Source organism: Astatotilapia calliptera, chromosome 22 (genome assembly GCF_964374335.1).
Source record: "Astatotilapia calliptera chromosome 22, fAstCal68.1, whole genome shotgun sequence".
In the NCBI taxonomy this organism is placed as follows: Eukaryota; Metazoa; Chordata; class Actinopteri; order Cichliformes; family Cichlidae; genus Astatotilapia; species Astatotilapia calliptera.
The window spans coordinates 2,297,144-2,322,727 of record NC_137442.1 but is presented as its reverse complement, the minus strand read 5'-3'; the positions used below and the strand labels follow the sequence as shown (position 1 = coordinate 2,322,727).

General features: G+C 40.7%; 1 protein-coding gene across 6 annotated transcripts in view; it reads left to right on the top strand.

Moving 5' to 3' along the window:
• col14a1b (collagen, type XIV, alpha 1b) overlaps nucleotides 1–25,584 on the top strand; it is a 164,630-nt gene that overhangs the window by 75,638 nt on the left and 63,408 nt on the right. For all 6 annotated transcript variants that reach the window (XM_026156695.2, XM_026156694.2, XM_026156700.2 and 3 more), the window contains 8 exons: nucleotides 6,556–6,695; nucleotides 6,912–7,038; nucleotides 7,129–7,268; nucleotides 8,147–8,279; nucleotides 8,487–8,531; nucleotides 9,737–9,882; nucleotides 17,171–17,300; nucleotides 24,943–25,065. In XM_026156695.2, coding sequence (XP_026012480.2) covers nucleotides 6,556–6,695; nucleotides 6,912–7,038; nucleotides 7,129–7,268; nucleotides 8,147–8,279; nucleotides 8,487–8,531; nucleotides 9,737–9,882; nucleotides 17,171–17,300; nucleotides 24,943–25,065 — 984 coding nt within the window. The remainder of the gene's footprint in view (nucleotides 1–6,555; nucleotides 6,696–6,911; nucleotides 7,039–7,128; nucleotides 7,269–8,146; nucleotides 8,280–8,486; nucleotides 8,532–9,736; nucleotides 9,883–17,170; nucleotides 17,301–24,942; nucleotides 25,066–25,584) is intronic.

Sequence of the window (25,584 nt, the reverse complement as noted above, 5' to 3'; positions counted from 1 at the left end):
GGATCAGCTGCCGCAGACATATTTGCTTTTCATTTGCTGAGTGTTTGCTCATAGTTTCTTCCCAGACGGCTGCAGCGTGCTGAAGTCCTGTCCCAACACGTATCCTGCTCCTGACAAACTAGCAGCCAGCAATGCCAAATTCTCTACATGGCGCCAACTTTGATTCCCTTATTCCAGCTATTTTCTGCACCTCGCTGTCATTCTGTAGAGTTTTGATGAGAGTAACTCGGCGCTCCGCCCACCCTAAATCCCCACTGTGCTTACTAATTAACATTTTATGAAGTCTCCTTTAAGGTTTGAGGCCTGCGGCTTTAAGTCAGGGCATGTTTATGTCTTTACGGTGTGTGTAAGGCTTTGGATGTGGGTCAGAAGAGGACACTCTGTCAAATACATTTTCATAATAAAATAACTTTTATTGTTCCATGCAGGCAGGACTTAATGCCCTTGAATGAAGATGGGACACATTAAGTTTTGGTCATCATCTTTGTATCGGCCCCGTTCCCTGAAATATTCCTTCTGCATTATAAAAACGAGGTTCCTCGTTAGCTACACACCACATGATGCAAATGACGGTCGTGATGTGCTTTTCACTCAACGAGCTTGTTCGTATTCATTCAGTCTGCCTCTCTGTGTCATCAGAGGCCTCTCATCCCTCATTTCCTCTCGTCATTTAACTGTCGTTTCTTCCATTGTTAAGACAAAATGTGCTTTAATGATCATTGCAGTGAAACGAGGCCGTTGCACATGCAAATGGGTTGGATTTCTTTTTCTTTGAAGGAGCATGATGGAGATTAAAGATAAAGACTCATACAAAATCAGACTACAGAGAGCTTTGCACATCTTCCCACTTTGTGGTTTTACAACCAGAAGCAGGTCGTGAGGCCACAGAATGCAGATTTGATTTTGAATTGTTTTTTTCATTGGTTGTTTGTTATTTAGCTGTAGCTCTAAGTGTGTGCGCTTGCAGAGGTTATACATGTCATGAGAGACTTGCAAACACTTGATCCCTTTTATATAAGAAAGGATTTAAAACAAAAAGGTTTTTTTTTTCAATAATTTAGCTACAATAAAAAAACTGAATATTCTTCTGTGGAAATGGGACACTCAGAAACAAGAACTGCACTACAGAAGCTGACAGATGTTTGAAGGTTTCTTGTGCTTCCCACACAACTTTTTAATGACTTTTTAAAGGCTTTTGTGTTTCTGTTCATGGAACAAACTGAATATGGAATTAAAGCAATGTCCAAACATAAAACTGTTCAAAAAGAGTTATAAAAATATGATCTTCTCGATCTATAAAGAAAAGGAAAATATTTAAATTAAGTGAATGTCTCTATTTAAAAACAAACAAACAAAAAATTCATGATGTGATATTATAGTATATAGTATATCAGAAATCTGTTCACTATTTTTATTACAAATTATATCAGTAAGGAAGCTGACTAAATATTCACTGATAATTTATGGGACAGGGGTGGGATTAAATAAGTGTATACTGCTTCCCACTCCCTTTCAACATGTAAATTAATCAGAATGTTTTTTTGTATGTAATTTGTATAGTATATTTTTTTTCTCTCATTTCTTTTCTAAATGTACTTGTATATTGTTCACATGTTGAAATAAATTACCAATCAATCAATCAATCAATCAATCAATCAATGACATGCAAATCTCCAGTTTGACTTGGCCAGTCTGTATCCGTCCATTTTCCTTTTTTTGTTTGTTTGAGGGGTTTTTGGGGATATTTTCTCATTGGTCGCCTTTAGCTCTCAGAGACATGGCTTCACTTTGTCTTCAAGCATTCTTGGACATGATGTGGTGTGATGCAGAATTCAATTACTAATCACACTGTGCCCTTCAATCTGCCCCATCATTGAAGCAACGAGGCAACCCCAAACCACGGCCGTTGTATCACTGTTATGGGATTTTACTGTATTGATTGATTTTCTTTTGCCTATTTCATCTGTGGTCTTTATTTTCTCCACAACACATTATTTCAAAAGGCCTGGTGTTTAACTGTGTGTTCTCTGAAAAATGTCAACTTTATTTTTGGACAGCAGGACCTTTTTTGTTGTTGCTGGCTTGATTCCAATGCATTTATGTGCAGGCACATTCATATTGTAAATGCTCACATTCTGATGCCAACAGTTATTTGCAGATGTCGTTGTAAAACACTGGAGTTCTTGAATATGTCTCTTTGCCTCAGACGGTGTGTTGCTGGAAGTAAGTGAGACTGTGTTAGCTTTATGGACAGAAGATGTAGGCATAGACAAGCGCTGAACGTTTTCTGCTTTGGTGCCCTGAGGAGCTTATTACTGCTCTTCGCAGAAGCTGGAGTTCTTCTGGCTTCATCGGGCAGTGACCTCCACCTTGCACTGGATCAACTTACAGTCGAAAGAGAAGTAGCTGGGATGAGAATTAATTAGCACTTCCAAAGCTGATACCATGGTTCTCACCCTGAAAAGGGAGTTCCCACTCCAGGTCGGGGAAGAGTCGCCATCCCGAATGGAGGAGTTTAACTATTTCAGGGTCTTGTTCATGAGTGAGGCGAGAGATTGACAGAAAGATTGCAGCAATGTTAATGGTGATGCAGAGGCTTTCTTGGTCTGCTGTGGCAAAGAGGGACCTGAGCATGAAAGTCAAGCTGTTGCTTTGCCAGTCAAGCTATGTCCCTACCCTCACCTGTGGCCACGAGCTCAAGGTAGTGACTGAAAGAATGAAATTGTGGATACAAGAGACAGACAACAGGGTGTCCCTTAGAAATGTGCTAAGTGGCTCGGTCAGGTGCTCGGAGTAGAGCCACTAGTCCTCCAAATTGAAAGGAGTCAGTTAAGGTGGTTCGGACATTTGGTCAGGATGCCTAGAAAATTTCTAGGTGAGGTTTTTTGGCCATGTCCATCAAAGCTCTAGAGCAGGGGTGGGAAACTCCAGGCCTCAAGGGCCAGTGTCCTGCAGGTTTTAGACGTGTCCTTGAGCCAACACAGCTGATTTAAATTGTTAACTGACCTCCTCATGTCTTGAAGTTCTCCAGAGGCCTGGGTATAAACTAATCATTTGATTCAGGTGTGTTAATCTAGGGTGATATCTAAAACCTGCAGGACACCGGCCTGGAGTTCCCCACCCCTGGTCCAGAGCCACATGGCTTTGACCTTGGTACAATGATACTACATACTCAAAAGTGAGCAAAACAGCAGAACCTTGATGTCAGAGCTTTAAATAAGATGGGTTCCACTAGGGCTGGGCGATATGGCCTAAAATCCATATCACGGTATAATTTGAGGCATGTGCAGTAACAATATATTCTTTTCTTCCTTATAACATATTTTAAATAATATAAGGCACACTTAAAATCCTTTAATTTTCTCAAAATTCGACAGTGTTCCTTATGTTTGAATTCTGGTTGTGCTCACTGACCTCGAACCAATTTTATGTGGTACACGGCGCACAGAAATCTGTCAAAAAATGTTTTAGTATGACTTTGGTAAGCTATGAAGGCGCACCGCTTGATGGATTGTTGGAGCATTATGGCTGCCGTAGGAGCCTTGGAGTAATCTGGGTCCAAAACTCCGTCGCCTTCAGGTTCCAAAGTCAAACTGTCTAAATTCTTTCATCTCTAATAAAATAATCAGTGTTGCTGCTTTACCAGGTGTAACAATTAAGTTTAACATCCAGTAATGGAGGAAAACAGAGGATTTCACAGAGGATTTCACAGTGTTTGGACACATTTATTTGCTCACACTGGCTGCTGGTCTGCTTGATCTGCAGTTGGAAAATGAAACTGAAACTTTCATATTGTTTGTTTACTTTTAGTATCTTCAGAGGTATCGTACTGCTAATCGCTCTACTGGATATCAAACCAGCCTCCTTTTCATTTGATTAACTACAAAGTAGCTCTAGAGCTTTGGCAAAGTCACTCTAAACAGGACATTTTTCCTCCACTTCACAACAGTTCTCATCTTTACGTAATAAAAAGTACACAATTTTAGTTATTGTTGTTCTATAATTTCATAAATGCAGCAGAAATATGGTGTTACTGTAACCATCTAATGATAAATAGCCCACTGCAGAGCAGACACATGAGTAATGTTGGAAATTATCCTTCTACTTCAGGCTATGTACTCTTCATTAAGACAAGAGAAGAGAAGAGTTATTCAAAGCTAGGACATTTCTTGTTACAGCAAATAAAAGTTAAAAAAGTTAAAGTTGAAAAAACAAATAAGTTAAACACAACAAACCTATAAAAATAGCTTAAATAAGTAGGCACTGTAAGATTCAGTATTTACTGGGTCTCCATTCACATTTTTTAAACTCAATAATTTAATAAGCTTGGCACAGTTCCTTTAATAGCACTAAACCTAAAAATATTCGCACTTTGTGTGTGTAAAACAAACCCCCCTCACCCACCCACAACACACACACCTCCACATGTTACCCAGAGGTTACCCATTAGATAAGACAAATTATGTCAAAATGTTTGAACTTTTTTTCTAGTCTTGCAAAAAAGAAAAAAAAGAAGAAAAAAAAAGAGAAGAAAAAGAGAAAATTTTTTTTTAACATCCAGACATCTATGAAAACAGAATTTATTAAATTCAACGGAGTTAGAAGTTAGCAGGAAGTTACCTCTCTAGTTTCCACCTAAACATGATATAGCATGTTCTGACTGAGAGATTTCTGAAAAAATTCAAACATGCAGCTCTGCTATCACTTCCAACATAATTGAAGACAGAAAACTAAACAGCAGTGACGTTTGTAGGGTTACTGAAGTTGGGCTAGCTGGTATATAATGATGTGCTACGTGATCGCTAGCAAAACAGCTACGTTAGCATAACATTAGCACAGTGAAGCTGGAGGATGAACGCTGGACAAAAGTTAACGTGAGGGTTCCTGATGGTCAGGGACAAATGCAATCGCATGGCAGGATGCTGTAAACGGACCAAACTTCAGTCAGGAGAACAACTGAGATAATCCATCCACAATACGAAGTTAGTCATTAATATACTGCAACAACATGGGAATAGAGCAGCTGCAAGAGAATTCAGCATTAATAAATCAATGGTAGGGAAGTGGAGGAAGCGCAGGTTTTGGCTTTCCCCATATTCCAAAAGTGCTTAGTCTCTTTGCCATTACTGCTGCCTGCATAATTTGCAGATGATATTGTTTGCAGCCGCTGCAATGCTTTCAACCAAAACAGGCACCATCAACATGCTATTGCGGTAGAGCTGTATAGTCAAAATCTCTACTGTTGGCCAAATTTATACCGTTTATACCGCCCACCCCTAGGTTCCACCTTTCACTGCCTGATCTGGAACCCCTAATTAAATTAAAGGAGCACACTTTTCCTGTATTGGTGATCTGCTTAATGAAACTTCATCAGAGCTGTTATAATAATGTTGAAAGCTCTGATTGGCTGAGCTGTCAGTTAAAACAACACTAGAGTTATGTAGGTGTTGAGCAAAGCTGCCAGCTGCAGTGACACCCCTGAGCTGTAGCGTCATCTATATGGTTCTTGTAATACTTTATATGGAAACGTTTGGAAACTTTAGCGACTTACCTGTTGTTAAACTTTTTTAATTTGCTTTTTGCTCATTGCTGTTGTGACCCTGGGATACCCCGCTGCAGTATCTCACTCCCTTCAGCCCACTCTGGATTTCTCTCTGTCTGCTGCTTTGTTTTTAATCTGACCCTCGGTATAATTGAGGTGAAGCACTGGTGGGTACAATCAGAATTATTTTTCTTTTCTTTTGAAGAAAACAGATCAGTGATTCTAAATGTAAAAGTTCCAAAGCTCAGAGAGAATCAGATTCTACGGCAGAATTTTTAAAGTGAGGGCAGGGGGGGATTTTTTTTAGACCTCCGAGACGGCGAGAAGAAATGAGAAAGAGAGGACGTTTAGGCAGAGCCTGAGGGAGTGCGGTGATGTAATGAGCTTCTGTCCACTTTATAATTAAAAGTAGTGGAGTCCAATAACCCTTGTACAAACCCCCATGAGTGCGAGTGTGAATTAGACAGACCTGCTGTTATCAGGGGTCACGATTTCAGGCCCCTCATGAAGGCTCGGCTGTGTTTGCGTGTCCATGTATCTGCTGTTGATAAAGAACATAAAGCTATTTTGTTCTTTCGTTCTTTCTTCGTCTTTTTGCGATGTATACGTTCAGTTTGAAAAATATTCCATTTCCGAGGCCACACACGCTTTCTTAGTGTTGGATTATAACTATGCTAATATGAGCAACTGGGAAGTTTATATGATTTAAAGTTTTGGAACATTTTCTGAAAGGCACATTTAATAAAGTAGTATGGAGGAACAAAGCTGCCAGTCTCCCAAAGTCAATGCAGGAACGCCAAGTTAAAAAATAAATAAATTAGTGAAGGTAAATAAACAGGTTAATTCATTGGTATACAAATAAAGCATAATAATATTGCATTATCTGTCCAGTAGTCATACTGATTAATATATATTTTGGCTGAATCCATCCTCCATAGGGAGAGGAATTTATAGTCAGTTCACAGCCGTTTCTTTCCAGATGTTGTGTTTATGGTTTGCTTTCTGTCCCTCAGTACCGCTGATCCCAGCGAGGAACCTTCGTTTCTCTGAGGTGGATCACAGCTCTGCCCGAATCACATGGGACTCCGCCTCCAGGAAGGTTAAAGGGTACCGCATCATGTACGTCAAAACCAATGGAGTCCAGACCAATGAGGTGAGGGAACTCTGGAGGACACAGGTCATCAGGCTAGCCCAAACTTGTCAGAGAGGAAGTAGTAACGTGTCGTTCCTCGATGAAGTTTAACAATTCCAGCAGAGCCTGATCATTGGTCCAGCATCTGTGCACTGTCCGTGCTGCTAATTCCAACATGACAAACAAACCGAGTCGCTTAGGAACAAATGTCATTGTGTTTTGGTCCTGTGTCTTCAGGTGGATGTTGGCCGTGTGACAGCCTGGCTGCTGAAAAACCTGACATCACTGACGGAGTACACTGTCGGTGTGTTTGCCGTCTATGATGAAGGACAAGCTGAGGTTGTGACAGACAGCTTCACCACAAGTAAGAAACTAACATCATTGTAAATAGAGATTGTTACATTCAAAAGTGTTTCTGAAATGGTTTCAACCAGAATTGTTGGTGTTTGTTTAGAAACTGTCCCGGACCCAGTGGACCTGAGGAGCAGTGACATCTCCACGAACAGCTTCAGGGTGTCCTGGGCTCACCCGGCGTCTGATGTGGTGCTTTATCGACTCACCTGGACACCCACCGACGGAGAAGAGAGCAGTGAGGTGTTCACGTGTTTCTTATACGCTTATATGTGTATTTTAAGCTTAGAAGATGAAAGAAAGTCACCTGGAAATCTTATGATTTCTGAAGTGTCATCTCTCAGGATGGAAAACGCTCATTCTTTTAAGTAATTCAGTCCTTAATGACCATTAAAACTCTCTTTATAAAGTTTTAGACTGCTCAATGCTTAAATTAAACACATGTTGGCAGTGTTTCATGTGGCCAAATGGCAGTTTCTACTCTCAGCTCTGTGTAATGTTACAGAGGGAATATCCTTATATGATCATATCACACGAAGCTGACTGTGAGCACAGAAGACTGAACCACCTTCTGTTCTTCTCAAAGGACGATGGATAAATGTCTTCATCCAGGCAGTGGACAGACTGAGAGGCTGCACCAAACTCCTCAGTCTGACTGTCGCAGAAATAAGGATTATTTTTCATCACCTCCATAAAAATATGGAGCTAGAAATGAGCAGATCGGATCCTTTGAAACACTAACGAGCACTAACGAACGAAGCTGCTCCTGCCAGCACAGTCAGGTTTAATAACTGTGTGCTGACTTTGTCGCAGTCATTGTTGACTGGCAGCGTCTTTGAACCTGATAAGCACCAATCAAATGATTTCATTAAGATATGAGAAGAAGTGCACGTGACAGCAGATAAAAGCCAACTTTGTCACTCCAGTGAGTCTCTGAGAGATAATGTGGGCGTCACCGGCCTTTGTATGTCTTCTGATCTTTGTCTTAACTGATGGTGACTTTGCTTTTATGTACTCTGCAGAAAGAGGTTTTATCAGGAAACTCTTAGAATGAAACATTTTGGAACATCTTTTTCTGTCACCTGTCTGTCTAAAGCAGATTTGTTGTCCTGCTGTTTCAGGTTTTGGTGAATGGGAATATCAACACGTACCTGATAAAGGAACTCACCCCCTCGACAGAGTACGAAGTCCTCCTGGCCGCCATTTACGGGAATGAGCTGGAGAGTGATGAGGTGATCCTCGTGGAGTCCACCGGTAAATTTATTGTTACAAAACCTCAGATTTCTTCACACTTTCATGTTTGTTGTGTTTATTAATGAGACTGTTTGTCGTCTTTCTGTTATTATTCTCTGATTTTATTCTGTAAACCGCTCAGAGGAATCAGACATCAAAGGATCCTTTAAACTTTCTGAATTAATGGATCAGTCGCATCAGTGACATGTTTCTGCATTTGATTTTCAGCTGAAAAAACAACCACCATTGCCACGACAACCACCACCGTAGCAGGTAATTAATCCCGGGATGAATTTGGATCTTTTTTCTCTTCTCTCCATCGTCTGTGTTTTACTTCATCCTTCATCAACTCTGTCATCCTAAGACTTTCATTTCTCACTTGGCTTCTTTTCCACCAACGTGTTGCTGAGGTTTAATGTAACGAAACGCACTGAGGCAGCGTTTGTGGTCCTGTGCTGATGAAGAACATGGGTAATAGATGCCTTTGAACTGTTGGTGTGTTTTTATCAGCTCTAACTTGCATGAAACGAGGGATCTTCATCAATCAGCAGCCCTGTAAGTGCATGTGGAACTGCAGACTAACGAGTGCTCATGGGAATTCTTTAGGCAACAGAAATCTTCCAGGATCTGTCGAATAATGACTCAGAATTTCCAGAAACTCTGGCAGTTTTCATTTCTCCACGCAGTACGTGTGCCTGAAGATCAATGTGTTTTTTTTACTGTAGTAACCAATTAGCTTTTAAATGTGAAACACATATTTTCCATGAATTTGAAATTTTCCAGACTAAATAAGAAAAACCAAACTGTTACCTGTGGGTGCAGTTTGGATCCAGTGCAGTTACTCAGTATCGATTATTTAGTCAGATTGACAGAGTAAAGCTGCAGATATGAAGTAAATGTCTGGTTCTTTCTAGCCTGGCACAGGACAGAGACACGTAAATGCAAACCAGCCGAAGTCGTCTCAGTTTGGATTTCGGGAAGCAAGAAATCTCGACAGGATGGAGAGCAGTTATTGTCTTTTAGAAATCAGAGAAATAAAGAAAAAAGATAAAGATCATAATATTAGGACTCATGTGAGAACACTCTTTGTGGTTTTGTGTTGAAATGGCAGCACTGGGAAAAAAGTTTCCAAAAATTCGAGCGTGTAAGTGACGCTATAAATGCTGATGTTATAAGATCAAAATTCTGAAACGGTAAATCAGATAGGAAGTTTGCTCCTCCTGTTTCACTGATAGCGTCTGTAAACCTGTTTCTATATTATCAGAGGGAGGGTGCGTTGTTCCGATATGTTCTCCGAAGGAACGTTTCGATATTCCGAAGACACTGATGTGATATGAAAATCTGAGCAAATTAAATGCCAGAATGATGACATTTTGATACCATCGCTTTCTGTGATAGGCTGTGACAGCTTCATGCTTCACTGAGTTAATCTTTGAGTCACTGATCTGCAGCCAGAGTTTCTCTGTCCAACCCTTCAGCTCCTCGGTACGGGGTGAGAAGCATGAAGATCGATGAAGAAACTACGTTCAGCATGCGGGTGTCCTGGCAGCCCGTCGACCCCAGAAATGCTCGACATTATCGACTGAGCTACATCAGTGCGAGGGGAGACCGAGCAGCAGAGACAGTAAGACAGAGAGAGACACTTCATTTCATAATAATTACCTCCAGGTCTGATGCTCATTTGAACGGTCTTCAGCAATGCCTGCTTTTCATTCCCAGCATCAACACTCAGCAACACTATCTTAGCCTATAGGAGCCGCACATTAATAAAGTCAACAAACAATCAGCCCCAGCACACAAACACCACCTAAAAACAACAGGGAACTGACAGCGATGTGTTTTCCATGCTGATAGAGCCTTCCCCTCTCATTTAAAATAAATGGAAATCCCTTGTGGCAGCCATCACGACCACATCACCAATTTGCAGAAGTTTAATTTGCAGAACATTTCCAGCCGTAAACTTTACTAAGTCACGTTTGTGTGATTTCTTTGAATACTCTTCAAATTTTATGCTCTGAAAGTCAAACTCCTACAAATTCATACAATGGAACAGACAAAAGAGCATCAGTCTTCAACAGGAGGAGGGTGGGAGATTATTGATGAAGACAATGGCAGGCCCTCAGATTAGAAGTCCTCCTTGGAGAGAAAGTCAGTGCTACTGAAGTTGATGGCAGGCCTTCAGAGTCTAGTTAAGGGGCAGAGACGAGAGCAGGAAGAGGATAATGATGATGAAAACAGTGGCAGGCCTTCAAAGAGTTTTTCTTTTTTTCAGTAAGGTAGAGAGAGCCTGGCAGCTTCTGCAGTAATGAGCAGAGAGAGAAGGCTTTTATAGAAAACAACACTCGTGCAAAAATATGCCACAGGCGTGCGTGACAATACATCAATAATGGGGTACAATCGTGGCCCCGCGTGCCGAAAATGTCCAAAGGGAGCCAAATATTATTTTTAATAACGAAATATGAAAGTTCGCTCACAGGTTCTGGCTCCGGGTCTCTACCTTAACCCCGGAAACTGTGACTTTTATTGCCAGAACTTGCTTTCATGCCTACAGAGTGACTCATGCAACCCGTCAGGATGTTGGACCAACACTGAGCACAGGCTCAAAATCCCAGCTTGGTTTTTGTCCAGTTCCACTTAAATGGCAATTTAATCAAAGGGGGAAAAGGGCATTGATGCTTTCTGCACTCCTGCCACACAGGAAGGACGCAGGAGCTGGATGGTGCAAAAAAACCTCTCGACACTGTGATTTTACCAACAACACGTGCATGTGGGAAACCTGAATGTGGAATATTCCAGGGGAGGGGGTGTGCTTTAAAAGATAGTTGTCCTCAGTAATCAGGGTCAAACTTCACGGTTCCTGCTCAACTAAGACGTCTGTCTGGTTCTCGGTGATGAGGAGAGTTTTGACTAAAAGTCCCCGTTAGAAGGCAGACATGTCATGTTTACAGTGTGATTAGTTTTCATGATAAAAGCTGCTTTGAATCCTAATTAAAGACAAACTCCCAGATTTCCTGTCTTTAAACTCTGCTCACACACACACACACCTTTACATGCATCACAAAGACTTTTTTCTTTTTCATGCTCTCATTGTTTTCTTTCACATTTGTGCAAATCACATTTATTCTGTAATAATTGTCTCTTTGGTGTTAATAAATGTAGAGCATGGCTTCCAAGGTTCTTTGTAATCCTAAGTGGTCGGGTGTTCCCTTTGCCAGGTTAACGCGTGTCAAATATCTCCAGAACCGTCTCATCTTCCTGTGACTTTTGACTTCACTGGTGTGTGTTGTTGTGTGCTGGTTGTGCTGCCACCGCACCAGAGGCCCACTCTGGACACAGGTCCCGCTTCAGCCTTTTCATCCTGACAATAAAGAGCCACCAGCTGCTCGCACCGGCGGCTTGTTAAATGAGATCTCTTATCAAAGCACGAACAGCTGTGGCCTCTGTTTGGCAATCCGGTCAGGTTATGAATCACCAAGTGCTGTGCTCAATAGCTACTATTTAGATGTCTATCTGCTGTGGGGGGAGAAAAAAACACCTGCTTTGTTCAAAGTTTCACTCTGTGGTTCTCGGCTGCCAAAGCAGGGCAACGCGCCACCGAAGGAGCGCGTCTCATTCACGTGTTATTGATATGTGGCTCATCCCACTTCATCTTCACTGGTGGAATCTTGTCCTAAAGAGCTAACGTGTAGTCAGCATGTTAGATCTGCAGCAGCAACAAATCATATTATATGTAATTAAATTGTGGACATTAGTGGTTTTGTAACACGATTACAGAACGCTCTGCATCACAGGAACACGCAGCAAAGAAAAGCCAGAAATCAGACTTCCTTGGCCTTTTTGCAACTTTTGAATTATTTATATTATTTAATTATCGAGTGGTTATGTCTTAGTTTTTGTCCTGTTCTTCTCTGGCTGATAGAAATATCTGCATTTCCATTGTTATCGTCAAATTTTGACCTCCTGGGCAGAAGCATGAAGCCAGCACAGAGGTATTAAGAAGCCAGCTGTCCTTCAGACGGACTCCACAAGTCAGTCTGTCCCCAGTGCCTCCCACATCAAAATGCCCAATTTCCTGACACGGGGAACTGTAGGCAATCAGAGCTCGCCTCCTCTGACTGAAGCCACTGAGTCTGTTGGTGCCTTATGAAGCTTTTTTCATCTGACAAACACTGTGTGGCCTGCTGTCAGATACAGACATCAGGGAGTGAAATGCTAGCGTGTTATTAGTCTGTTACTTAGCTGTAATTAGCAGGTATGATTGTGTTTGTGGTGCACCTGTGCAGTCTGACGGGAACATTTCCAATCCGGACTTTTTGGGTTACAACCTCTAACCTGGTCTGGTTCTTTCTTGCTAGACTTGTACTAGAAAATTAATGCACGAATAAATGAAACATTTCTCAGTGCTTAGGTCTCTACAAGCTTATGAATCTAGAAGTTAATGGTTCGGTTCATTCAGATGGCTGTGTCACTGCCGTACCAGATGATGGTGTCTACACCGTAGCCATGGCGTGACTCAACTCTGAAGCCATCTGTCCACAGGCAGCTGTGATGCTCAACTCATTGAAGCTCCATTATTTCCCTGTGCCGCTTCATTCAGCGTCCAATAAACCAAAGCTGCCGGGCATCAAGAGCAATTCCACCGTGTGCAGGGTTCTGGCTCTCGCTGCTCGGGAGCAGATTCTTGTTCCAGGAGGTTAAAAACTGGGGATTAAAAAGTTTAAGGGATCTTTTTCTTAAAAAACTGTAACTGTCTGTGTGTGACACTCACAGCTATTAGAAAATAATCAATAAATACAGTGTTTTGCACTAAAGCTTTAATTTCTGATCTTTGAGCCATGTCTCAATTGCCGGTTTTAGCTAATGGAAGCCATTTAGGTTTAAGCACCATAAGTGTGGTTTCATGAGGGAGAAATCCAAACTGTGATCTTTGGCATCATTCAGCAGAAATGTCTGTCCCCTAACTGCTCATTTAGTGTGTCTGATCCACTTCCAATGTTAGGTCTGTTTCTGATATTTAACAGTAAGTGTCTTTTATATATATATATATATATATATATATATATATATATATATATATATATATATATATATATATATATGTATATATGTATATATATATATATATATATATATGTATATATGTATATATGTATATATGTATATATGTATATATGTATATATATGTATATATGTATATATATGTATATGTATATATGTATATATGTATATATATGTATATATATGTATATATATATATATATATGTGTATATATGTATATATATATATATATGTGTATATATGTATATATATGTATATATATATATATATATGTGTATATATGTGTATATATGTATATATATGTGTATATATGTATATATATGTATATATATATATGTATATATATGTATATATATATATGTATATATATATATGTATATATATGTTATATATATATGTTAACACCAGAGTTTATGAGCATTTTTCCCCAAGTGGCCACTAAAGGAACTGCAGGTATGGATAGTTTTTTTTCTCAGCTTCAGTTTTCAGCCCCTGGAGGTTCCCGCTTGGTTGGCAACATAAGGGATGCGTCCCCACTTGGATCTAGGGCGACTATTTGGATTTATCATAAAAATGATTTAAACAAGATTACTGACAGTTCAACATTATTCATTAGTTTTGTCACACTGGCTGTGGTGTGTTTATGTATTTATTAGGGGTGCAACACGCTGACAGCACTAGTGGGAACACAACGAATATGACTGCACGTTTACTCCGACATCATCCTCGTGCAAAGACAAGTGGAAGCAGACAAAAACACATGCTACAAATTTTACCCGAGTCATTTAGACAGCCGTTAGCACATGATTCTCCTTATGGGGACCTGATATGTTTAATATGCTGCTGAGAATATAGCCCAGAAGAAGCGTATAGTAGAGCTTTTATTTTGAAAGAGCCATTTCTCTGTAATAAACTCTCTTTTCCAAAGATGAGGGATTTCTCCATCAGATAGATGAATTTATTTTTATTACTTTGTTGTTTCAGCAACATTACATTTAAAAACTGTACTTTTGAGTTAAAATATATATTTATAATTTTAATAAATGACAAATTAAAAAGGCATGAACATTTTTTTGTATCGAAAAAATATCGAACTGTGACACCAAAGTATCGAACCGAACCGTGAATTTTGTGTATTGTTGCAGCCCTAGTATTTATGTATTTATATTTTGGTTTTAGGTCAATAATTGTTCTGTAATCTCAATATTGACCAAAATATTCTTCGTAGTAGTCTTTCTGATTTTTTTTGTTGGTTCCAGTTGTTCTGGTCTGAAGTCTTGTTTCTGCTTTGGCGTTTTGTCTGTACAGCTCTTCTTGTGTCATCGCACTCTGACTCTGTCAGCTGTGTGTTTGACTGTCTACCCTGCAGTTTACCTTTAAGCCTGGTTGTTCCAGCGAAGGTGGATCAAACTTAATATTCCAGACCTGCGTGGAGCCTCTGTCAAAACAAGATTGTGTTTCTGGATCACATAAATACTTTATGAGACCGCGTTTGCATTTACAAAGAGGTTGGAGTAAAAAAGGGAGTGCAGCTGGAGGTGGTTTATTCCAACTGTGTGACACTGTGACAGTTTAGAGACTTGCTGCCTTTTTCATCAGGCTGGGCTGAAATTGATTTGTTAAGGCCCACAGTGCTGCTCTGACTGACACGTATAAGAATTTCTTTCTGTTTTTTTAGAAAGTGGAAGTTTTGCGAATGGAGTCGGGCCAGACTCTACATGCTCAGAATGCAAACTGGCCCAGCAGACAGACAGCAGAGAGTGCTCAACCTTTAAAGATTTCTCCTACGCACAATACAACAATAGCTCTGGTTACCTGGAGCGAGATGAGCTCTGTGTTCAATCATATGTAAAATACAAACATTTCCCTTCACAGAGCCACTTAGAGCATTCACAGCATGCTTTATGCAGATCAAATAACAGACGAGTGTTTCTTAACTGTATCATAAGGCTCGGCTGATATAATATGTTCAGTTTACTGAGAGAAGATTTGGCTTCTTTCTAACCAATAGAATGTGAGGAGCCACTTGAATTTGTCAAGATTTTCTTTTATTATGTTGCCACAACCAGACGACGCCATCCTTTTCAGTTTGCTCCAATTGGATTTTGTTGGAAATTACTGTCATCATACATAAAATATATATATGTGTATCATAGAGTTTAATAACAGAAGGGGGAAGAGTGTGGAAGAGAAGAAAAAGAGAATAAAAACAAAGAGAGCTCCACTGGGTTTCGGATTCAAAGAACAAAAATAAATAATATAAGTCACCATATAAGTATAATTTATGAACAGCAGATGTGGTGAGACAAACAACAGCAGAGAAATCGAGAGAAGCAGAGATGAAGAGCGAGGAAAGATGTCCACGGGGTAAAGAAGGAGATTAGATTGTCTTCAGTGTGAGATCATCAGTTTTAATAAAAGACTCAGCTCGCCCACAGGTGAGGAGGACACCTGGACACAATTAACCTCTGCAGCACTTTGAAACCTCGCAGTCCACTGCAGCCACTCTCCCTCCTTCACCTCTATTAAAAAGGCTAATGCTATTTTTTTGCTAGCTCGTGCTTTAGAAATCTTAATTCTCTTTGTTAACTCATTTTTAAATCCGCCCTTGTTAGACTCTAAATCCATGGCTCAGAGGAAGCCAACACATGAGACAGGAGTTCAAAGAATGGAAAATAAAAAATGATAATAAAATATTAACAATAAAAAATACACAAAGCACAAAAAAGGGAGACGGGAGTCAGAGAGACCAACAAACCCAGCGGTGAGCTGTTGGACTGAAGATCAAGCGAAAAAGAAACAAAAACTGGTTTGATTTTAATTAAAAAAAACAAATGAATTTGATTTAATTTTAAACACATATGACCTGCTAATGTAAACACAGTAAAGTTATAATGAAATTAGTCAATTACAGTTAAAAAGTCTCCCATGGAAACTTGTTCCTGTCACAAAACCTGCAACATTATCATTTGACCTTCAGATCAGACTTTGAAGGAGAGGTCAGAGGTCAAATGTGACATGATCATTTAAATCTATATGGTACTTCCTAAATGTTGACAATAAACACAACATGTTATGTCAGTTTTCGACCAATAAATCTTCAGGTTGACCTTGATGACCTCAGTGGACGAAGCTGTGATGAATTGTTAACGCGGCTCCTCGACGTCCCTGCAGCGTTTTATCATAATTCATTCAAAAGTTTTCAGAGTGCGTTTAAAGACTGAATGCAGATACAGAAATGCTACCAAAAACATCAACAAACAGAGGGAAGAATGCAGAATGCTTGAAGACGTTCTCAGTCGCAGTCTGTCACCTCGATCATGCTGTGAAGGAAGAGGGAGGGTAATGAGAATGATCAAAGAAACAATCATTTAGACGCAAACGTATCTCTGCATGTGGACACAAATTATAATCAAATCACTGAAGACATGCACAAGTTTTTTGGGTTTGCAGAAACATCATTTTCCTATTTTTTTTTTAAAGCAAACTCGAGGTCCTGTTAAATCGAGAAACCTCGGCAGTCACGTTATCCTGCTGTTACATCTGATCTACATGAAGTGATCCTGCAGTGAGCGTATGTGGTGCAACATGATTAAGAAGCAGCTACAAAAGTCCACACGTATAATTTTACAAAGCAAAACTGGACGATGAGCTGTGGAAACTATCGAGATTAGAAACAAGAAAACGTCAGAGTGCAGTTTCTCTGTTTGACTGGCAGCTGAACTTTGGGAGGTGAAATGTCACATCAGTGCAGAGAGACTGAGGATGGGGAAATGTCTAAATGTTAAAGTCAAACATTAACGGCTTTGCTTGTCTTTCAAAACTGTCCTGACTGGTCTTTCTGTGCTTACAGAGAACAGTGCCCACTGGTCAGAACAGCCTGGTTCTGCAGCCTCTGCTGTCAGACACAGAGTACAAAGTCTCCATCACTCCTGTTTACCCCGAGGGAGACGGACCGGCAGCCGCCGCGACGGGACGGACGCGTGAGTCATATTGATGCTGAGTTCGCTTGACTTTTGTTTCTTTCACTTTCTTTTCTTCACTCTCTGCTCTTTTTAAGTCGTCTGCAGTATCGTGTTTTATCATTAACCTGTGATCAGGACCTCAGAGCAGAGCTGGAGTTCCACTTGACACCAACTTATCTGCTGTCTAACACAAGCATACAAATTAGACCAGGAAACAGCGATACAAGAAGAAAGACTTTTTTTGATGCATCTCTGCATCTCTACGCTGTTTACAGGATGGATGGTTTGGTTTACAGGAAGTCCTGCTCTAACGTTTGAGTCTGGAGAACAAATCCCAGCACATGCTCCTCCCCTCAGCCTGGCTCTGATCAGGTTTCTTCCTTCCCACTGTCACCAAGTGCTTGCTCATAGGGAATTGTTTGATTGTTGGGGTTTTCTCTGCACTGTTGTGGGGTCTTTGCTGTACAATATGAAGCACCGTGTGGTGACTGCTGTTGTGATTTGACTGTCAGTTTGAGACACAGACTTTTGAAGGACAGCAGCAAGTGGTCAGACGTGAAGAATAACCACACTGGAAAACAAATATGTAACCTAGAAGGGACAGAACATTGTGGAACCTCTTAATATCATTTAGCTCTTTGAGTGTTCAGTCAAAAAGAGCTGTATCATCATTATTATTGTTGTTATTATTAGAACCAGTCCATTTACCATTTTATTCTTTCTTTTTTATGCTTATTTATTCATTCAGCAAGTTATTTGTATCATATCTGATCTTCTAAGCCAGTTGTACTCACATTTGTTCAGCTTCTTGTGTCTAAAAATACTGGCATAGTGTAGAAAAAGAAGAAACACATGGAGGAGAAACTTCATGTTGTCCTCCCAGCTGACTGTAGGAGTAGTTTGTTATAGTTGGACAAATAACCCCGGCTGGGGTTTGAAAGTAGAGCTGAGAAGCTGCTGTGGATCAGAGTGCCACACTTGTGACCCTCCGACACTCTCTGGCATCTTTGCGCTCTGATCTCCGGCACAGTCCTGCTGCTGTAGACAGACTAAAGTATTATTGGATTTGTGCCGGGAAAATCTTGTCATGACAGAGCAGACAGGAAGAAGGATGAAAGTGAACAAAGGCAAGAACGGGATGAAGAAAGGTGAAGGTGCTTGTTTTCCACGATAATCTCTTCCCCATTGATCTGATAGAGGTTGATTTCTACATTCAGTGGCAGTTTTCAGGATTCCTCTTTCACCCTCTGTTTATTTATCGTTATTATTCCTTTTTGTCCTCTTTGAAAAGTGGAAACATCTCAAGCGAAAACTAACAGAGAAATGCCCTCAAAATCTGTGGATGTTATGTTGTGAGTATGACAGTGGCAGGATATGCTTCGAATATTAAATGATTAAATATGTGAAGCTAAAGTGAATCCAGAGTAAAGGCAACAAAGCACGTGTTCGACTAGCCTGTGTCATCCTGACTTTAAAGTTTCTTTGCCACCACAGATTAAAAAGACCGTCTGTCCTCACTGTGCCATCACGTTTTGTTGTTGTTGTTTTAGGACCTGGTTTCATTTTTAGTTTCTCTTTCTTTTGGTTGGTTATGTTTACATTTATCATGGTTTGGATAAAGATACATCATTTGAAGAATAGTCAGTAGTTGGGGTACGATGCCGTCTTTGGTGATGTATGAACAGCTCTCAGGATTATGTTGCTTCCTTCAAGTCGTGCTGTTGCTGCTCCTGGTGGCTTCTGGATCTCCAGTGTGGTGAATGTTGACCTCGTGCTCCAGTCTCCATTTAGCTCGGTCCCGACTCTCCAGTTTAATAACACAGAAGGCTTTTCACTGCGGGCCAGCAAAGCTGTTGCACACTTCAACAATGGCCAGGCTTTAAAAAATAAACGGCTCAGTGGTATAAATCACACAGAAAACAAAGAAGGACAGAAAATGTGTTGTCCTGTACATCTGCTGTCCATCTCAGCATGTTCTAATATTACACTAAGTTTCAGTATATGATGATTTAATTATGCCAACAGATAACTCATTGAAGAAAGCCATATGTATTCATAAAATCATAATCATACGTCTCTTTTAACAAACAATCAGTTCAGCATAATTCAAACCAAGTACATGAAGCAAAGTTTGGATCTGAAAGGCCAAAAAGATTCTGGGAGATAGAAAATCCTCCAATCCTGGAGGTGTTGAGGGTCAGCGAGGACCAGGAGACAGGCCAGAACAAAGCAGCGCTGTGGTTTGCAATTAAAAGATAGTGGAAATGTCAATGTCATGTTCACAACCACAAGGGTGCAAAAAAGTGAGCATTTTCAGGATCAAACGTGGAAACGACTTCACTGATTGGGAAAAGTTTGCTAATGGGACCCATAACGAGGTGCTGGTGTCTCGGGTGTTTGTGCCTCCTGAGAGGGAGAATCTGTTGTGGGTGAGTTGAGGATGAGAGATGCATTTCTGCCCACAGCGGCTGTCGCTTTCTTAAAGTCTCATTACTGTGAAACAAACACAACAATTTAAGCCGAGCAGCAAAGTGTTCGCCATTCATCTTGTTCAGGACGCTCAAGAAAATGTTGCCGGAAGCTGAATGATTGAGGGGGCGTTTTTCTTCCTGCCAACACGGGCAAAGAGAGGGTTCAATTATATTGTAAAGTTTAAATCACTGCACAAGATAAAACGTTGATTGATTTGATGAAATATGTAACAAGATAGAAAAGTCTCTGTCAGTGCTAGATTCAAAATACTGGAGCCGAACCTTTATTAGAAATTAGGTGTGCGCTTCCAGTTTTGCTTTTCGTTGCAACTTTGCCTTCATTAACAAGTATTTAGATGAAAAATAGGAAGGCGTACTTTCTCCCTAACCCAACCCCGGAGATCTCTGCAGCTCATTACACCTGAGACAGTTTCCCAGGAAGGAAAAGAGACGGCGGCCGCTCAGTGCTCAGCATCCATTTGCTTTACTGTGGAGCTGAAGACAGAAATATGCGGGAAGCATCTTTTCCTCTTTTGTTAAATATGACAGAGCGCCGCTGCGAGTGCAGCAGAGGCTAATGATTTTCTCTGCCGCCAAGTGCATTACAGAACAAACACTCCACTTTTAGCGTGGAGGAAACTCTAAATTTAAGTCGTTCATCTTTCCGCTCCGTCCCATCATGTCTCCCCCGTGCGACGCGTTACACACATTAGCAGACGCTAACGACGTTCTCCGCTTTTTAAGCGACGAGCCTGCGACACCCGCTGATGATGAATGGCTCCTGTTAGGTAGTGAGGGATGAGACGATCACCTGGGGAAGAATGACGGGGATTGCAGAGAGAGAGGAGGGGGGATGATTGCGTTTTTTAAGGTGGAGATAGATGATGTGACAAACGGCGCCCGTGTAATCTTGGGATTTGAACCTATGAGGGATGGGGCGAACGCCGAGGGAGGCATGACAGGGAATGCAGAGAGGATGATTGGGTTTTTAGCCCCAAACTGAAGATAGATAATGTGGCAGAAGAGGCAGATTAAGCTGCGTTTGATCCACTGAAGGATGGGCCAATCAGAGAGAGACGTGGGGGGTAATACAGAGAGGGCGGCGGGGAAACAAATATAATGTGATAGAAAAGTCACTACCAACTTGATGGCAAAGAGATTTAAGACCGAGAATTAGAAGATAATTGACTTTCATAGCCTCGGTGTGGAATATGTTGTGACGAGGAATGAATGAGGAATGAATTTAAGAGACAGCAGGGTGTTTTAATTTGTGCGATTTGGATTTTGAAGCAGCTTCGAATCTGTAAGAAGCACTAAAAAGCAAAGATTGTAAAGCAGCAGAATCACAGTCTGCAGTTCATTTTATTTGGAAAAATACCTTCAGACTAGAAGAGTCCTGCTTATCTTTTCAAACGAGGTGGTTTCAGGTCTTCTCATTAACAGAACATCACACAGTGTTGTTTTGTCAGAAGCTGCTGACATCACAGAGAAGCGGACGTGTTTACTGTGGCGGCGATGCGGCGGTCTAAGCATTCGCAGCCTGTTAAACATCAACGCTGGTGCAGGATGCCTGCACTGACTGAGCCTCCCACAGCAACTTAGCTGATTTCAAACACAGCCAGACAACAGTGTGTTTGTCAGGTGACGAGTAAAGTTGGTAATTCCAGCATGATTCTCTTTTTCTGTAACATCATTTAGTCAACAGTTGATGACCAGTCAGATAGAACCACGCTTTTAAAGATGACACCTTCAAAAGGTGCTTCATTTTGAACCAGTGCTGGTCCCTCGGTGCTTGTTACCCTTCCTGTTGGCTCGTGTGGCTGTTGGAGAAAAAGAAGCAGACAGTTACTCCTGTAGCACCGTGGACGAGTGGTTTCTCCAGAACGCTGCAGCCCACAGTCTGCATCACAGAGTTTGTCTCTCCTCAAAAAGATTAAGTCAGTGGCTCGTGACGCTGTTAGGAGCCATCTGTAAACATCTGGGTAGTTCAAGTAAACATGCATTTAAATTTGAAAAAATAACAACACTCAAGCAAAAATAGATGTTTTTAGTGCTTTAATATTTCGATTTACTTTATCCCCGTGTGACAGCCTGGAAACGTCTGGGAACCGAGGAGAGACGTTTCTGGACTGGAGAGGAATGTTGTCCCGTTGTTGGCTGATAGAAAATTCTAGTTCTTCAACATTTTAGAGTTGTGTTCATAAAAGTTTTTGTTTGATGCTCCAAATGTTTCAGTTGGGCATTGGCTTGCTGAGAAATGCAAAGTCTCCCCTGGATGTTGCTCTGAAACCCGAGCACGCCTTTCAGCACTGATGGTGCTTTTCCAGATGTTCAAGCTGCCACTTCCATAGACATCCATGCGTTCCTTTGCCATCAAACATGCAAACTTCAGAACAGAAATAAAGAGCTTTCCACTTTGTCCCAGTCCAAAAAGAAGGAGGTGGTGTTTCTGGGTCATGTTTCCATACAGCTTCTTCATGTGACCGAGCTTTAACCTGCAGTGATGCCGTGGTTTCCATGACAGAATCATGCCAGTTTGTAAAGGACCCCCAAAGTCACGTAGACTGATTTTTGCTGTTTCCTGCAGACAGAGATTCCTTCAGATTCCAAAAACAGTTTCTTTACTCTCTCCGTCTCTCAGCTGTTTTTGAGATTTTCTGCTGTCATCCGATTAAAACTGATCTAATATTTAAAAATATTGTTGATCTCTGAGTTCTGTGTTGGAGGGTGAATCAAATATAGATTTATGAGATTTATACACGATTGCATTCTGCTTTTGCTGACTTTTCCACAGTTTTTTCAGAATTGGGTTTGTAATTAGATCATTTTCCTCGTTTTCTAACCGAGACTCAAGAATAACATTTTGCTGCTCAATTAAATTGTTGGCTGTTGTCTTGGAAGACTTAATGCTCTGCTGTGTAAAAATGCTTTAATTTCCCACAGGAACTAAAAAAGTGGGCAGCAGCTTGGGGACTTGATGTCATCTCAACAACTGTTAGATGATAGATGCACAGAGTACAATGGAGGAACCAGTACGACGTCTGCATGCAGAATTAGTACCTTAGATCCTCAGCACCCAAAAAAGCATTTTTTTACTCTGAAAGTTTCATTAAATCTCCAGATTCTCATTACCCTCAGGCCTGAAGGGCGAAGACATAGTGGGAGGAAATGCAGACGGAGTTCAGAGGATGATGGTAATTTTCTCAGGACCAGGAAGGGCACAGTGAAAATAGATAATACGACCGAAGAGGCGGGTATAACAGAGGGATTTGAACATATGAGGGTGCAGCAGATACCGGCGGTGTGGGGGGAGTACGGCTTTCTTGCAGAGAGCATGATTAGCTTTTTAATGGTGAACGGCCGGGAAGGTGAAGAGGGAAAATGAGGCAGAAGAGCCGGCATAATTTGGAGGGTTCAGTTGCAGTAATGGTGAGATGGCTGCAGCTCAGGGAGAGTGATGGGAGGTTTTTAGCATTTCAAATGTGCAACTCAACAGCCAGCAGATTCACTCTGGGATTTCCACCCGAAAAGTCTCACAGCTTCCCATTAACCACGGCGATCTGGAATCTATCACGGCTGTGGGAGAGCAGAGGAGGCTGCACGGAGGTCATAAATGTATGTGAATGTACAGACGGCTCGAAAAGCACACGTTCCTCAAAGAAAGCACTTTATTTTAAGATTCGTATTATTCCATTCGGCCATTTCAAAGGACGTGTCCCAGCTGTCGAGCCAGTGATAAGTCCTCTGGTTTTAATATCACTCTGGCAGATTAATTCGACTGTACACTCTGTAACAGTGGGGAGACTTTACTTTTCTGCTGTGCCGACAGTTGAAATTTTATTAGGCGTTATCAAACTTTTAGGCCTTTTTTGACTCGTCATTATCTTCCTTTTGCCAACTCGGCGTCTGCCCTTGCAGTTCCTCTCTGTACTTCCTGTCTCATTATTAAAGCTCATACTAATCATTCTGTACTGAGGAATATATTCAGTACTTTTGCTTCTGCTGGATTTACCTTATTTCGATTTAAACTGTGGCTTCAGTTTGTTGGTATACAGCCGACTTCTCTTCTTTCCCTTTCATGTTTTTTCTCTGTTCTCTTTGTTAATGATTTTTCTGCTTCACCATCTTTCTCTCTCACTCTGCTTTTATAGTTTTTTCCCTGTTTTGACTCCAGACACTCACACATAAAATGCCCAAATATTTGCTTATATCGATATTTGTTCCTTAACCCTTTAAGACCTACCATTAAAACCAAGTCCGCCAGAGCTTATATTATATTTTCACATGCTGTGGAGCCATTTTTGGGAGCATTTCAAGTTGATATACATCAATACGACCATTATATTTTAATAATATGCATGCATTAAGTGCATAACATAAATTGCAAAAAAGTACAATAAACTACAAAAAAATTTAAAATCGTTTTTGTTTTTTTAACATATATTTCTAGTTAGAGAAATTTAAGAGGCTTATCCCTCAAAACTGTAAATACAAAAAAGTTGCACAAAATAGTTTCCCACCACAGGAAATTTATTTTAAGTGTCTTCATAGTTTTATTTTTGAAATACACCAATTTTTGTACACTGCAGGAAAAACGAAAATAAATATTATCATGCAAATTTGCAAAAAAAAGCAGCATGTGCATCAAAATAAACTATTTCCAGCAGTGCAATATGAGTCCTAAGCATCCCAGAAACGACACAGGAAGTCATAAAGTCAAACATAACTTTTAAAAACACCAGTATAGGCTCATGAGGCCCTGATGGTAAAAAACTACATTTCCGCAAAATGACGTCACTTCCGGTTTCGGGCAGGTCATGGCAGGCATGCGATAGTTCGCGCTGATGGACGTAGGAAGTGTTACAAACAGCTGATCGGATCGGCAAAGCTGTTTCTGTAATATTATGTTTTTGTTGCTGCAAGTGCTTTTTATGTAGTTTTTGCAAAGCTATATGTGGAAGGAAACTGTGACTGAGGACAAGCTGATGGCATAAGATGCAAATACAACTCCTCCGGTTTCATATGCAAAACAAATTATTGCGCTAGCTTACTTGGTTGCAGAGCTACCAGGATTTAAAAATAGTTACGCAAAACGGAGCGTGCTGCTCTGACCGGCTTTAAAGGGTTAATATTTGTTAACACTTTGCATACATATAATCTGTCTTTTCTCGTCCCTCTCTGCTTCTCAGTTCCTCTCTTAGCTCCCAGGAACCTGCGTGTCTCAGAGGAATGGTACAATCGCTTCAAGATCAGCTGGGATGTTCCACCGTCGCCCACAATGGGCTACAGGGTCATCTACCAGCCTCTAACTGGTAATTTAAACAATACCAATTATTTCTCCCTAATCTCTCTTTTAGCTCATTTCAAATATTACAGTTTAAGTCCCATCGAGTCCAGACAGTTTTAAGAAATGTTTGCAAACCATAATTCTATAATTTTGTCAATTTCATAAATATGTGGATAAAAACTAAAAGACAGAAATGCTGATGGATGGAGGCAGGCATGCTGAAGGAGTTTCTTACTGTAACAAACCACCAGGGATAAAAATGTAATCCAGTGCTGAAGTGCACATTTGAAACTGTCACTGACACTTAAAATGCCAAACTTTACCTCAGAGGAAGGATCAAAAAAGGATGTTGGTCTTACTTCCTCACCAACGCTGGAGGACTCGGACTGGTTTTTAGTACAATTACCCACACAGTGTACCGAATATGTTTGCAGTAAAATCCTTTAAATAGCTCCAAAACCACAACGTGGTCGAGAAACCGAGTTCAGTGACAGATGAGTGAAAGTGAAGGCAGACAGCTAACTGCAGCTGCTAGCATCTGAGC